We start from the raw sequence: 16,943 nt of genomic DNA, 5'->3' as shown, positions 1-16,943 counted from the left end.
AAAAGGCCAGGTCCTGATGGTTTTTCTGCGCTGTATTACAAAACATTTGTAGACACCCTATCTCCAGTCTTGACAAACACTTTTAATTCCCTTTTGGAAGGTCATTCTTTTAGAAGAGAAACCCTAACTGCAATTATCTGTATGCTCCCTAAACCTCACACAGACGATTCAACATGGTATAATTATTGCCCTATTTCGTTATTAAATTTGGACATAAAAATTTTAGCCAAAATTCTAGCTAACAGATTAAATACTATTATAGGCAATCTAATACATCGTGATCAAGTGGGCTTCATTCCATTACGTCAAGCAGGAGATAATATTAGACGTGCAACACTCCTGTCACATGCCGCTAAAAAAAGACGTATTCCCACTTGTTTTCTTTCTTTAGATATTATGAAAGCTTTTGACACAGTATCTTGGTCATATATGAACTATACCCTTTCCAAATGGGGATTCGGCCCTCATTTTTTACGATGGATCTCTAGTTTGTATCAAGATCCCAAAGCTTATATCAGATATGCAGGGTACAAATCGGACGAGTTTAATATACTGAGGGGGACACGTCAAGGATGTCCACTTTCGCCATTATTATTTGCTTTACTCATTGAACCTTTAGCACAAAGAATTAGGATGGAACCCACTATAACAGGTATTGAAATGGGTGGCTTTCATCATAAGCTCTGTTTATTCGCAGACGATATTCTCCTTTTTCTATCTTCTCCACATGTTTCGGCCCCAAATCTTATGGTTGTACTACAAGAATTCTCATTTATTTTGGGCCTTAAGGTCAATATTCAAAAATCTTCAGCATTAAACATTTCACTTGTCGAAAAAGATAAACAATCTTTACAAAATTCACTACCCTTTAAGTGGGTAGATCATAGCCTCCCATATCTGGGTGTGCAGTTTACTCCTAACCCCTCCGATTTATTTGCAGCTAATTACCCAGCTCTATTAAAAAATATTACAAGGTCGTTATCTAATTGGTCATCAATGCCGATATCATGGTTTGGGAAGATCAATATCATAAAAATGTCTGTTCTTCCGAAATTTTTATATTTATTCAGAACTCTCCCGATTCATATTCCTGCATATTTTCTTAGGCTGATTCCACAAAAAGTAACGAAATTTACTTGGGGGAAAATAAAACCCAGACTTCACAAAAAAACACTTGTTCTCCCCAAAGCTTTAGGTGGTTTGGGATTCCCAGACTTTAACATATATTATAAGGCAGCTCAATTATCTCAATTAACAAAATATCACTCTTCTACAGAGATTCCTTTATGGGTCCTCATTGAAGCTGTAGACTGTGATCCTCTTCCTATAAACAATATATTATGGTTACAACCTGCGGATCGTAAGTCAATAAATAACCCCATTTCTAAGCACTCTCTATCTATATGGGATAGGTATAGAAATTCACATGGTCTGCAATCTCCACAAAATCCGCTATTATCTTTCCACAAGAATCCGACTTTTTACCCAGCCTGGAAATATCCCAAAACCTATAAAGCTTGGTCTAAGGCTGGTATCACTTGTCTATATAATTTAACTTCAACTACATCAATAAAATCTTTTACAGATCTATGTGAATTATATAAGCTTCCACAATCAGAAATATTCAGATATCTCCAAATCAAAGATTTTTATACTCCTCTTCTCAATTTAAATGTAAACTTACATAATATTTCTCAATTTGAAAGATTTTGTCTCAAGGAACCACATGCTAAAGGTCGTATTATATCATACACAATTGATATCTAATTCTAATACTGTTATACCTAAATATGTGGCCAAGTGGGAAAAAGATTTGGATTGTACGATCGATTCTAGGTCTTGGTCCAACATATGGTCTTTCACAAAATCTTTCTCTATAAATATATTGGCGTCTGAATCATCATATAAAGTTCTCACACGCTGGTACTTGGTTCCTGCAAGAATCGCCAAATTCTCAACAGACAACACTGGCCTCTGCTTTTGTGGCTGTCCAGAAAAAGGTACCTATATGCATACCTGGTGGCACTGCTCAATTGTACAATCATTTTGGAAAAAGATTTTTCTGATAATTACAAAATTTTTTGATCGTCCAATTTTTCCAGACCCAATTATAGCTCTCCTTAATTTAAAACCAGCCTTTCTGAATCAGAAACAATTCAAATTAGTTCTTACACTCCTGATAGCCGCAAAGCAGACTATAGCCAATGCGTGGAAAACAAATGTGGTGAATATTGCAGAAACCAAACGTAGAATGAATCAATCTTTCATCCATGCTAAAATGGACGCTATAGATAAAAACCAGATGACAAAGTTTGATATCATATGGAAACCCTGGATTAAATATTATACGTCAGATAATTTGATATTGACAACCGAGTTTTATTGTTATGGTGATTAAGATTTTTTATAGAATTACAACATTAGATGATATATAAAACCTCCTCCGGAGAATTATTCCCTCCCCTTCCCCTCCTATATACCTTTTATGTTCTTCCCTTACTATATAATACTTACTATAAACATACTTTAGAAGTTATGGTCAAAACTTTAAAATCATATATTTTCTTTTAGACATATTTATATTTTCTTGGGATTAAAATGTTTAAAACTCAACTATAAGAATGTTTTCAAATTCTAAAATATATAAGGCCATTTATTGTCATTCCCACGAGAATATCTTGAAATTATTCTTTGCTTTGTATCATCCGTACTTCAATATGTCTACTTTTTATTTCTGGTATCACATAATTTGTCTTATATTCTGTACATGTAATTTATTTTAACATAAAATAAAAAAATTTTGAACGAGAAAGTATTAAAACCTCTATCATTTATTTATTTTTATTTTATTTATTTTAATTTTTTTGCTGTCTGTGTCTTTGGTGGGGATATTTCCTCTACTATTCTTGGTGACCATTGTCACAGAAAGTGATGGGAAATCCACAGTCACTAAAACAGAATAAATCTGAACTCTTCCAATGGGGATGCAGGTTCTACTGAAAAATGTCCCAAAGGGGAAACCCTGTCACTTTAGAGATGTTCCTCTTATAACCTGTTGTATCTCATTTCCTCAATAGGACATAGACAGACAAAAAAAAAAAGACCAGGGTTCTTAAACCATTCCACATTCTGTTTAAAACAACAACAACAACAAAAAAAAACATTTAGGCTTTAAAGGCATTGTTCTGATTTGTATATATTCAGTATAATGTGAAGACTATTTAGGCTGTATTTTAAAATATGTAAAGATTTATAGCATCATAAATGTGATAAGAAATGTAAGTGAAAGTTGCAGAAAAAAAATGGAAAAAATAAATAGAATAAAAATAGGTCAAGTAATAAAATGAGGCAATTTGGTACAAAAGCATGGTTAAATTTTAGTTTTATAGGATACCATGAGTCACTTTAAATTCACAGATTCTTATAAATTAATTGAGATGTAATATTTTTACAGACTGTTTAGTAGGTTCTAAGCAAAACATAAAGTATTGATTAATTTTCTGCAGCAATATGATACTGACAGGCTCAAAAATAAGTTTTCTTGAAATATTAATGTGCTGCACATTTAAACATTTAATGATAATAGAATTACTAGGCATGGCATGGACAACACTTCATCCCAGTCCTCTTTGACAGTATTTCAGTTACCATTATCTTAAAACATTTGCTTTTTTGATGTAAGACATGACATGATGAGAGATATTGGCATACACTCCCATTTTGGGTTCCTTGCTGTATTTCACATATGGAAAGCTGGACACATAAAAGTCAGTGCTAAGAGGATTCTTGTACTTCCGGTTCCGGCGCCGCATGGAGTGACTGCTCTCCTCCTCAGCTCCCGCATCACGACCCCGAAATCGGCATTAAAATCCTGCTGAGCGGCCGGGCTTCCGACGAAACACCCCCCGGAATCACCCCTCATAGCCATGGACCGGTTCCTGGAAAAAAACGGCGCGCGAGCGCCTACGACGCCGCCCGCGACCGCGGCGCGGCCGCAAATCGAGGCCCCGGCTTCGGCCTACTCGGCTCCCTTCTCCTCATAGCGCGCAGCGGACATGGAGGTGAGCTGTGACACTGCTTCTCCCCCCTCTCCACAATCACTGCAAGCATCTCCAGCCCCTCCACTACAGGGCAGTCTTTCCACGCAGCCTGCAGGGGACTCCACCACAGAGCGCATTGCCCAGGCCGTGGCCGCTCTATTATCCCCCATGATAACGGCATCTGTGGAAAAAGCTGTAAATGCAGGCATGCAGCAGCTCAAGGCCCAAATAGGCGAACACCACACCAGATTAAATGACCTAGAACACCGTCTGTCAGATATAGAAGAGGAACTCTACCAGGCCCAAGCCACGGAACGCTCCCAGGACAGAACGAATCAATATGTTCTACAGAAACTTGATGACCTGGAAAATAGGGCCAGACGGAGCAATCTGCGATTCGTAGGGATCCCCGAGTCGCTACAATCCTCGGAGCTATCTGACTTCTGCGCAGTGCGCATCCCAGAAGCCCTGGGCCTTCCAGGCCCTTGCACGGTTGAACGCGCTCATCGTATGGGTCAACCTGCACCAGAACGCAAATCCCCTAGACCCATAATCGCAAAGTACCTCAACTACTCTGACAAGGCCCTGATCCTGCAGAAGTTCAGGCAAACGTGCTCTCTCCAAGTGGATGGGATCAAGGTCCTAATCTTTGCTGATTACTCCATTGAGGTATCCAAGAAAAGGAAAGCATTCCAGCAGGTGTGCTCGGAACTCTTCAAAATGCAACTTAAATTTTCCCTAGCCTTCCCGGCTGTCCTTCGCCTGAAGGCCCCAAACGGTGACCAACCATCTTTCCAAGACCCCTCTGAAGCTGAGGTATTTCTCCGCTCTCTGCACCAGGATGCGCACCCTCACACCCCTTCCAAATCCTCACCGCTCAATCGCTCCCTGGACCAAAGGAGCCCCCGGAAGGACTCACCCAAACGCTTCAGGCCTTCTGCCCCAGACACCCACCACCGGGGTACCCCTCGCTGATGACATGTCGGCCCCCTTGGATCCTCCTCTCCTCACCTCACCGGTGACCCTCTCGCCAGGACCACCAGCCTGACTGGTTTTTGTGAGTTACTATGTTGTTTCTTATGCTGTCGTTCAGGCTTGGCCACTGTCTAGCCTGTTGATTTTTGGTTATATTGGCCTTAAGCTCTGCTCCCATCTAGCAGATGCACCATCGGTGCTGTTGACCGCCTCTGTTTTATTTGGCATCCTGGCCTAGGTTTTCAGGAGTCCCCGCTGCTCTCGCTGCTTTTTTTTTTTTGCGGCCACTTAATATTTTTATATTGCTATACTTTTATAATTGTGTATCCTGCCTTTTCTTATTTTTTTTGTATTTTATACACTGTCTTTGATACTTTCTAGTTTATACTTTTATATGCTATACCTGTGGATAATTCCATTCCTGGGTCCTCTTACTGTACTGTTTTCTGTTAATGTGGGTCTGATACTTTAACCTCACGTGTCTATTTCAACTGTGGTGTACTCCTCCTGGACTCACTGTGTATGTCTACTGCCTTAACATGACACGCGCCCTTTTTGGCTCTTGGTTCAATGACCGCACCCTTGTTCATATTCATACTCAGGCTCACCGCCCGGACGCTCTTGTCCTATACCTCTGGGTCGTGCACTGGGGGCTGGCCTACACAGTGACTCCATGCGGGAAAAAAGCGAAGTTCGCTCCAGTGTTTATGTTTTTGTTTATGTTCTTATATGTGTTTAAGTTTGCTCCCCACCTTCCCTGCACCCTCCCCCCACCTTCCTTCAGAGACAGAGTCTCCTTTCTGAATATCCTACTCCACATGTCCCACGGCCCTTCCGGGTCCCTCTTATTTAATCAAAAGCTTCTACTGCCCTGCCCACCGGCTGGCGACAAATCTCTAAACTCGGCCCATTTCCTCTTCCCGACACCCCTGACGTGAGAATAGTCTCATGGAACGTGAAAGGCCTCAGATCTCCTAATAAGAGAATGAAAGTCCTCCGGCACCTAAAAAGGTTGAAAACAGATATCGCCCTACTGCAGGAAACCCACCTATCCGCTCCAGATTTTCATCGCATGAGGAAACTCTGGGTCGGCAAAGTCCTAGGCTCCGACGCTGTTAGTCGTAAAGCGGGTGTTCTCATACTGATCCACAAAAACCTCCCGTGCGAGGTATTGTCCACGCACTCAGACTCACAGGGAAGGCTCCTCTCGCTGCACGCCCGCCTGGGGACCAAAGAACTAGTGATCACTAACGTTTATGCTCCCAATAACCCTAGCAAGTCTTTCTATAGTGACCTGACCTCATGGCTTCTCCGGACCACCCAGACTCCCCATTTAGTTGGCGGTGACTTTAATGACATCTTACACCATACGGACGACAGATCCCCTCCCCCACGCCGCAGGGCGACAAGTGTCTCTTCTACTCCCTCCCACTTTGCATCCACCATGGAATCTCTCCATGTTCGTGACCTATGGCGATTATCCCACCCAGCAGACAGGGAATATACCTTTTACTCACACCCACATAATATGTTCTCGAGAATTGACTATTTTTTGGGCTCTGACGATCTCATACCCAATTTGACTGAAGCTGAAGTGCTTGATATAGCTATCTCTGACCATGCCCCAATCTCAGTTAGTCTTGACAACCTAGATCTCCCACCTCACCCAAGACTGTGGCGCTTCCCCTCGTATCTCCATGGCAACCCTGACTTTCAACAGTTTATGGCGAACTCCTGGCGTGAATACTCGGAAGCTAACTCCCCTCACTCAGACTCCCCGAACCTCTTCTGGGATGCCGGTAAGGCATTCCTCAGGGGCCAGATCATTTCTTATGCTTCCTCCTTTAAGAGGAACGCACTGTCTCACTACAAACGGGCCAGTGCGCAACTACATCTAGCCCAAAGGTCCCTCTCCACTAACGATTCCCTTGTTAATAGAACCGAATGGCAGGCGGCCAAGAAAAGTTTTGACACTTGGGCAGATACTCTCGAACTAACTAAAAGATCCCAACTCGACGCAACGCTACACAAGTTTGGTAACAAGGCGGGCAAGCTCCTAGCGAGGCTGTGCAAGGGCCCATTCCACCTGACGCACATCACTTCCCTCAAAGACGCGAAGGGTGCTGTACAATCTACCCCACAAGCTATTAACAAGGCAATGTTAAACTATTACACGGCCCTCTACGCCCCAGACCCCATAGACAATACTGCGGCTCGTTCCTTCCTCGATAGTGTGGCGTTGTCTAAAGTTACCCCTGAACAACTTGAAGCTCTCAATGCCCCCATCTCCCTTGATGAAATTTCCACCACGATACGCAAACTAGCCCCGTCCAAAGCACCAGGCCCCGACGGGTTTACCAGTGAATTTTACAAAACCCTCTCTTCCATTACAGAACCCACTCTCCTGAAGGTGTACAATGGCATCTGGTCTGGTGGTTCATATCTCCCTTCTGGAAACCAGGCCGTTATAAAACTCCTTTCCAAAAAAGGGAAAGACCCACTTGAACCAGGCTCATATAGGCCGATATCCCTCCTCAATCTGGATGTCAAAATCCTGTCCAAAATCATAGCCACGAGACTAGCTGCCATTATACCCTCCCTTATTCATCCTGCCCAATCTGGCTTTGTGAAAGGCAGAACTGCCACCTTGAATATACGTAAAGTTATGCTTGCTCTGGAACACGCTAAAAATAATCCGGATGGGGATTTTGCCATCATAACTTTAGACGCGGAGAAAGCCTTCGACAATGTCAGCTTTGACTGGCTCTTTATGACTTTATCTGAAATGGGCTTCTCGGGGCACTTCTGCCATCTCATTAAAGCCATGTACTCCTCCCCAGCAGCTAAATTAGTCGCGGCTGGAGTTCTCTCGGATGAATTCCGCCTACATAAAGGCACTCGCCAGGGCTGCCCACTCTCACCGCTCCTCTTTAATATCGCACTAGAACCTCTATCCAGATATCTGTCCCAATCGGCCCCTCTCCACGGTATTCGCATTGGCCAACATGACCTGCGCACCTCCCTTTTTGCTGATGATGTGCTCATCTTCTCATCGGACCCCGCTTCCGACATGCCCGTTATTAAAGAGGTCTTTGACGTCTTTAAATCATGCTCAGGGCTGCGTATAAATTATGGTAAAAGCGAAATTCTCCCGATAGGGTCCTCTCGCAAACCCCCCTGGACACAACATTCTATCTTTTCAACTCATATATCACCTATCTAGGCATTAAAATTGGAAAAGTACCTTCCTCCCTTTACCACCCCAACTACCCCCCTCTGATCACGAAAATCTCTCAAGAAATGGTGAACTGGATGGATCTGCCTCTCTCGCTTCTGGGAAGATGCCACCTGCTGAAAATGGTTAGCTTTGCCAGGCTACTGTACCCGCTTCAAACCATTCCCCTGCTCCTCCTTCACAAGGACGTTAAAATTCTGGAATCGGCTTTTTCTTCCTTTATATGGAAGGGCAAACACCCACGTATAGCCTTAAAAAAGTTGCATCTTCCCAGACGCGAGGGGGGTATCAGCCTGCCTAATGTAAGACTGTATAATCTGTCATGTCTGTTACGTACTAGTCTGGACTGGATCTCTCAATCCTCCAGATACTCCAACTACTCCTTGGAAGCTGCCATGGTCTCCCCACTCTCATTGACAGCTCTCCTCCACTGCAGGTGGAAGTCAGTACCGTCTCGGTTTCAACATAACCTCCTACTCAGAGACACTGCCATAGCTTGGAGGGAAACCAGGAAATGCCTCAAGCTCCCCCCTTTTGTCTCCAGACACCTTCCGATACAGGGGAACCCCACTTTCTCCCCAGGCCTACTCCACAAGCCATTCCACATCTGGAAAGAGAAGGGCATCACCAGTTTTGCTGCACTCTGCGATCTTGACTCTGGGCGCCCTATGCCCTTTTCCCATCTAGCGGAAAGGTTCTCCCTCCCGTCAGCTCACGCTTTCCACTACAATGTGTCAGTTACTTAAAGGATGTCTGCAGTGATGAACGTAAACGTTTCCCCCTAACCTTTCTGGACCGCCTGCTTAAAGACGATACCTATAAAATTTCAGACATCTACACACCGTTACTCCAGCAGGTCACTCCTCAATTGACATCCTCATCAGTCGCCAACTGGGAGAAAGACTTCCCTGACCCGGATATAGTAGAAAAAATCCTGCAAGGACTTAACAAAGTTTACCGCCTAACCCCTAACGAGATCTGGAGGGAAAGGAAACTAAAAATTGCCCACAGGGCATACCTTCCCTTCCTTCCATCCAACTCAGATCAGGACAACACCAAGTGCCCCCTTTGTCTCCAGAACAGGCCCTCGCTGGCACACCGTTTCTGGTCCTGTTCCTTCATCTCATCCTTCTGGGATCGGATCCTCTCCTACATCTTTAAAGTTACCCTGCTGAAACTGCCAAAGGACCCCCTTCTTCTCATCTTTGGATACTGGGACCCTCTCCTGCTTCCATGGTCTTCCATCAACAACCGAGTGCCCTTAAGCGGCACGCCGTACAAACCCTCCCATGTGGACTGGTCTCTGCTGTGCCTACTCCTTGCCAGGAAAACCATTCTAAAGAGCTGGACTTCTTCTCTTCCCCCCTCCGTCGCCCAGACGCAGAAGGAACTCCTTTCACTCCTGTACAAAGATCGATACAACGCAAACTTCAGGGACGAAAAAGCGAAGTCTCGTTTCTACGCGCGATGGCTTCCCTTCATATCTGACACTCTCCCTCCGGTGGATATCATCAACCTGGACCACTTCACCTTCTCCTATTACGACACTCGACTACCAATCTCGGAGTCGGTTTCCCCCCCAGTCTAATGTTTGATCTACGCCCAGGAACCTACTGACCTCCGGGTCCTACCGGAACCCCCGGAACCCCCCTACCTTAGGGACTCTACATGAAAACCTTGTATTCCCCTTCCCCCCCTCTTTTCACCTTTTTATTTTCCTTTCTGTATGTCTTCCCCTCTTCCCCTCCCCTCCTCTCTTTTTTAGTATTTCTTTTTTTTTCTACATCTATTCTAATACTCCTGCTCCTATGATCTGTTATTTTTCTTATTCATGGGAAATGATATTATCCTGTTTTATATATATATTACTTTTGCAACTATTTCTCACGCAAGATCCATCCAGTCGCTGTCAGTTTGCTGCTTTGTTCTACTTATTTCACTGCCTTCCTCTCGGTTTAAGTATTACAGTTTATGGTCTTAGTTCATTACGATAAAGATACAATCTGCTCCTACTTTTATGTACCCCATCTGCGATGATGGTTCCGCAATATCGTACTTGTTACTGTTGCATCTGTATTTGTGTCTTTATTTATTTCTCAATAAATACTCTTTAAAAAAAAAAAAAGAAAAGAGGATTCTTGCAGGCATCCATCAGATTCAAAGGTACCATGGAAGCTGTGACTGGTTATATAGGAAGCAGAAAAAAGGGAAGTTACATAGTGAATGGCATGCTTCAGGAAATGCACTCCCTGCAAACCTGTGAGATTCTCTTTGGAGTGTGGCTGCAGTTAATAACAAATCATTCACTTAAAAAAATGGTGTATTTTCCAATTTAAGCACAGGGGAAATATTTACTGAATAAAATGAATAGCCCATTGATTGGTTTCAATTGTTCTCTGAAAACGCTCTTTAATGGAATTTACAATATAATCGATTTAGTATAGTCAGGCTTGACAATACAGCTATAACAGACCAGATATTAAACATGTATTAAGTAACAAATTAACAGCACAATGCACAGAGCTGACTCCTGCATAACAGTTGGTGAGTAAAGTGGTGAAACCACTGACTGAGTAAACCATGGTGATGCCTCCTGTCCTATTCCTCGATGAGTGATTCCTCGATGTCCTATACTCAAAAAAATTTCTCGATCTTCCAAGTTGAATGATTCTGAGCATTATTAAACTCAGAAGACAGAATATATCCAGTCACAGAAAGCAAGTACTGTGGCAGCACTAAAGTGTTTGCAGCTTAAGCTGCTTTTTAAAAAAAACACTTCCTCAGAATTAGATTTTAAAAGGGCCATCCTCCCTAACTTGACGTGATTTTTCTAATGGAGTAATTTTTGCACTTTGTAAAATGAATCACTGTTTTTTTCAAATATGCACATGAGTGGGTGTTAGGAGTGATTATAAGTTCCCTATACCAAGAGTTGAAATTATGTCTTTCACATTATATATTTTATAAGATTTTAGAAAATCTCACATTGTACATTTCTAATGACAGTTGCAATTAGTTTTATACCTCTTATAATGAACCCGTGCTTTGTCCATGTAAAGGGCAGCCACCCAGAGATAGCCTTCTCTTATGCATTTCACGCAAAAGGTTAGTCAGAGAGAAAGAGAGAGATCTCTACAACTAAGCCCTACTGGGTGAAACCCATTATAGGAGGTGGGCACTGGGCGGGGATCATTTGTGGTTCTTTGTGTAATAAACTGGAGAGCTTTGTGTGGCTGCCCTTCCTTTTCCTAGTTTCACATTAATGTTGCACATCCCAGGAGCTTATATTATTATTTCCTTCACTCTGTTTAGCCTCATGAGTGAGAAAAAGAAAACCCTGTGTAAGGTCTGTCTGAGTGACTGAAAGCTTAAATAATATTTCCTTTTTTCTGATTTATTCCAGTAAAAGTTTACATTGCTGGGTTGAGGACTCTTCCCTTCACGATGGGGTTGACTTACGAAAATCAATTAGGTTCGCTTTGCAAGGGAAATTTTGCCTTGCAAAAGGAAAATCTCCACAGAGCTTAGTGAATGTGGCGATATTTACCTTTGTGAAGAATACCCAATGACATGCAAGCAAAATAAAAAATTGCATTTTTGCTTGCACCTGATTGGCTAATAGAAGTCAGCAGAGCTTCACCTCATTCACTAAGCTCTGGGGAAAATTCCCTTGTAAAGTGCAACTACTCATGCAAAGTACAGTGATCTCCCCCACTGTGCTATTGTGTTCTGACCCCCTCCCCCCCTCCAGAACTTTCTGGGCAGTGCTCTCAGCCAGTTGGTAGACCTTTTTCAGTCATGACCCTTTGACAGAAGCCAGCTGGTATGTCAGCAGGTTTTTATTGAACAGGCTGATGCCGCCCAATATTCGGTCCATGTGTACTAGGCTTTACCCAACACCAGCACTTACACAGAGTGAAAAACATGCTCTTCCATATCAGGAAAAATAGCAGGCATTTTATTTACTCATGGTAGCTAAATGAAGTGGCAGAGCAGAGAAAGAAAGAGGAATTATGTTCTGATGAAAAATGGGGCTTTAAAGCAAGCAAGCAGTTTTGTCCCGCATGGGTAAGGCACGTTTTCTGTAAAGTACTCTTTACTGCGAAACATCAACTATAATTTTGTTCTATGTATTTTTTAAAGTATTTATTGCTGCTGAAATGCCTTTTCAATATAAAGTAAAAAAATGCTATGTCTGGTACCAAATGTCGGACATATATTTTCATAAGCATTTCCCCTCCTGCCCTTGCACCCCCCCCCCCTTCCCTCCATGGTTACATCTATCTGATCTACCACAGTCTCTCCACAGTTCACAGAATCTTCTCTATCAGGCCTGCAAGCTTCAAGCCTTCAGAAACCTAGGTAGATCAAGGATGAGTATAAGCCCTTGTACACACGGTTGGACATACCAACCGTCGGATTTTGTCCAAAACTTGTGTTGCATACACACGGTCGGACAAAGTTGTCGGAAAATCCGATCGTACGTAACGTGATGACGTTATTTCGTTAGGATGGGACTACGTTTAGGCTAGTAGCCAATATCTTTGGTCTAGGAATTTGATCTGAGCATGTGTGGCACTTTGTCCGATCGGAATTCTCTACACACAATCGGACAAAGTTCGATCGGATCATGTTGTCGGAAAGTTTTAAAGCCCAGCTCTAAAACTTTGACCATCGGATATTCAGACGAAAACAGTCCGATGGAGCCCACGCACAGTCAGATTATCCAACAACACAGTCCGATCGGACATTTTCCGTCGGAATGTCCGACCATGTGTACAAGGGCTTAGACTGTGAGGAGGGAAAGGAATTTTCAGTTATTATGACTACACTAAAAGTGCAGTTACATTTTAAGCTTTTGAGTATGGATGTAAATATGCTTTTATTCAATCTAATTCTTTACCAAAAAAAATAAAAATGTTCCCCATGCCTTACAGAAAATATTAGTGAGAAAAGTTAATACCACAGCATTAGTTTATAAATGCAGTAATACAATTACAATATCATAGAAAACATAATCTGCTATAGAAAAATCATAACTACATTTTATTGTAAAATAAGTCACTTAATTCCCCTTCACTTTTAAAATTTACATTATTGAGTTCCATTACAAAAAAAGACATAAAATTATCAACAAAGCAGTAAACGGTTTATGTAAATTGTAGGCAAGTCTCTCTGAATGATTCAGTCACCTTACAGTATGTAGTTTAATTTGTGGCTATAGACAGTTTACGTTTTTCCATTTTTATCAGGGATACATGAGCCATTATTTTTCTTTAAAGAAGTTGTACTTCCAGATCTTGTTAAATTATTTAAGCTAATTTTCTCCATCTCCATAGGTAAAGATTGCCGTTCTTCATTCTCTGTTTCCCTGTGATAGAAATAATTAAAGTTTGATACGATGACTGGAACTGGGAGAGCAATAGTCAAGACTCCAGCGATAGCACAAAGTGTGCCTACCATTTTACCTCCCAATGTAATAGGGCACATATCTCCATAACCAACAGTTGTCATAGTCACTACAGCCCACCAGAAACCATCTGGGATGCTGATGAACTGAGAGTTAGGCTCATCAACTTCTGCAAAATATACAGCACTAGAAAACAAAATGACCCCAATGAAGAGAAAAAATATTAACAAGCCAAGCTCTCTCATGCTTGCTTTCAAGGTTTGTCCTAAAATCTGAAGTCCCTTTGAATGCCTTGACAACTTAAAAATCCGAAATACCCTAACAAGCCGCACAATCCTCAAAATTGCTAATGACATGTTTTGTTGAACACTGGGCTCTGTCTGCTTCACTAGTTCAGTGATAAGTGTTACAAAATAGGGAATGATAGACACAATGTCAATTATGTTCATTATGTTCTGGAAGAACTCTGAGGAACTTGGACAGACAGCAAACCTAACCACGAGTTCAAATGAAAACCATATTATGCAAGTTGACTCTATTAAAAAAAATGGATCTGTAAAGGTGTTCAAGTATGTTGCACTTTCTGAATAATTCCCTGAATTCTTGAAAATGTTAAAATCTTTTTCTTCTCTGAATTCTGGCAAAGTTTCTAAACAGAAGATAAGTATGGAGATGACGATTACCAAAACTGAAACCAGTGCCATTCCTCTTGCAGCACTAGAACTTTCAGGATATTCAAAGAGCAACCAGAACTGTCTGTGATAATCATTATTTGGTAGAGGTATTTCTGGATCCTTTAGAAAACCTTCATCATCTCGAAATTGATCTAGGGCTTCATTTCCAAGCTCATAGAACACAATTTCATCTGCAAACACATCTATTGGAACATTTGCTGGACGTCTTATTTTTCCACCAGACTGATAATAGTACAGTATTCCATCAAAGCTTGGGCGATTTCTGTCGAAAAAATACTCATTCCTCATAGAATCAAAATAATGAATTCTTTTTTGAGGATCTCCGAGGAGCGTCTCTGGGAACTCATTAAGTGTCTTCAGCTGTGTCTCATATCTTAATCCAGCTATATTAATGAAAACACGTTGGTTTCCTTCCTCAATTCTCATTTGTTCAGACATCAGATTATCATGACATTCCTTAGAATATCTGGAAAGATCTCCCTCATTTAAACACTCATTGATAATCTGCTTCCAGTTGGAGTTTTGTTTGGGCAAATCTAAACTTTCTTCTCCTGTTGTTTTTTTACATGAATCTGTGTTACCATCAGTGCGAGACTCTTCACAACTTATTGAGGCCTTGTGAAGGAATTCCATCTTGTTATCTTGAAACCAAATTTCAAAAGAGTGTCATCCTTCAATAAACTAGACAATTTCAACGTTCTGCAAAAAAAAATCAGATTAAGCAATTTATAATCTACAGTGAAATATAAAATAACTTGACTTTACCGTTACATTTTAAAAAAACATCTTAAACACGCATTTCATATATATTTTTAAAGTGGAATCTGAACAATCCAATTATGAAGGAAGCTTTGATTAATTTTCAGCTTCCATACTGTTAGTACTGAACACAACACATACCAGTTGTCTGTTTCCTATAACAGCGTTCCTTTCTCTGCCTATTATGAAGCAGGCATCTTATCATATTTGGCAAAGATAAATTTAGCTTTTGACAGTAGGGGAAGTGAGTAAATGGAAAACAGAATGAACATATTTCAAAGAACATATGGTATAATATTACACATAGCTAATGCATCCAAATATTATGCAGACACATACTCACATGTACTGTCCATGTGCAAATTGGTGGCATGTTCAATGTATTTAGTCAATGGCTATTGTGAACAAAATATATTTTCTTTTTATAAAGTATGGACACTATCATCAAGCTTTATGTTTATTTATTTTATATATGTGTCTTAAGAAATGAGATAGGTGTTCAGTACATCAGGTGTGATCAATTTTCAATGATTGGCACCATAGCTTGTAGACTCTATAGCTTTAACAAAAACGAAATAATCTACACGTATTTGGGTTATGCTTATAAATGTATAAGGAAAAAATACAAATTTGCTAAATTTTATGACAGAAACAAAGAAAAATGCATTTTTTCACAACATTTTTTTATTTTTTTTTAATTTATAGCACACAAACTAAAAATTAAGAATTGTGATTGAAGAAGCACCAAAAGAAAGCTCTATTTATGTGAAAAAAAAGATACAAATTGCATCTGGGTACAGTGTTGAATTATTGAGTAGTTGTCATTCAAAATGTGAGAGCACCGAAAGCTGAAAATTGGGCAGGAAGGGGGTGAAAATGCCCAGTAGGAAAGTGGTTAATATGTGTTTGTTGTACCATGTTAATAAGTATCCTGTTCTCTTTACTTTTGAAATGCCTGGTGATCCTACTAGCCCCCCTGCTTTTTTATTTCAAACTGATCACGCTATGCATAGAATCACATCCTTCCTACCGTGGTCAGTTTTCTGGCTGTACTTGAAATCACAGCCTGCTTGTCTTTCAATGGCTAAAACTTGTGCTGATACACCCTTCTGCGCTGCCATTGAGAAGATCAGTGTAATGCTGTTTTTCCACCCCCCACCTTTCAAAGCCTCTTATGCAGCTGAGAATGCAGGACATAGATTATAAAACAGTAAAAAGTGTTAAAATGTATTATACTGTATACTGTATACACAAATGTTTTGCCTTTCATCTCTATTTGAAATTGAATAGGTGGTTTTAGAAAGTAAAGGCTCACATATACTTTAACAACTTGCTGACCAGCCGCCATCATTATACTGCGGCAGATCAGCTCATTCCCGCAAATTACCATAGCTGTACGTCAGTCCCTTTAACAGCTATATCAGGCACGTTTGCACCCACTGCACAGCAGGGGAGCTGATGTGCGTGGCTGGCAGCCGTGATGTCCGCCAACCACCCATGATCGATCCACAGAGAGCCAGAAAAGGGATCTGTCAATGTAAACAAACAGATCCCTGTTCTGACAGGGAATTACAGAGTGATCCCCTGTTAGGAACAGCGATCTCTGTGTACTACCAGTCAGTCCCCTCCTCCCACAGTTAGAAACACCTCCTAGGGAACACGTTTAACCCCTTGAGCACCCCTTGTGTTAACTCCTTCCCTGCCAGTGTCATTTATACATTAATCAGTGCATTTGTATAGCACTGATCACTGTATAAATGTCACTGGGCCCAAAAAAGTGTCAAAAGTGTCCGATCTTTCCGCCGCAATGTCGCAGTCCTGCTAAAAAT

General features: G+C 41.3%; 1 protein-coding gene across 2 annotated transcripts in view; it reads right to left on the bottom strand.

Moving 5' to 3' along the window:
- Positions 1-10,384: 10,384 nt before the first annotated feature.
- Positions 10,385-16,943, bottom strand: part of LOC143982696 (potassium voltage-gated channel subfamily A member 10-like) — a 91,901-nt gene continuing 85,342 nt past the window's right edge. For both annotated transcript variants that reach the window (XM_077481627.1, XM_077481628.1), the window contains one exon: positions 10,385-15,054. In XM_077481627.1, the coding sequence (XP_077337753.1) occupies positions 13,480-14,988 (1,509 nt within the window). In that variant the 5' untranslated portion in view covers positions 14,989-15,054 and the 3' untranslated portion in view covers positions 10,385-13,479. The remainder of the gene's footprint in view (positions 15,055-16,943) is intronic.

Source organism: Lithobates pipiens, unplaced genomic scaffold, assembly GCF_037356315.1.
Source record: "Lithobates pipiens isolate NorthernLeopardFrog02 unplaced genomic scaffold, aLitPip1_a1.2 Scaffold_16, whole genome shotgun sequence".
NCBI classification, from domain to species: domain Eukaryota; kingdom Metazoa; phylum Chordata; class Amphibia; order Anura; family Ranidae; genus Lithobates; species Lithobates pipiens.
The sequence above is the reverse complement of the archived record's forward strand: the minus strand, read 5'-3'. Positions and strand labels throughout refer to the sequence as shown.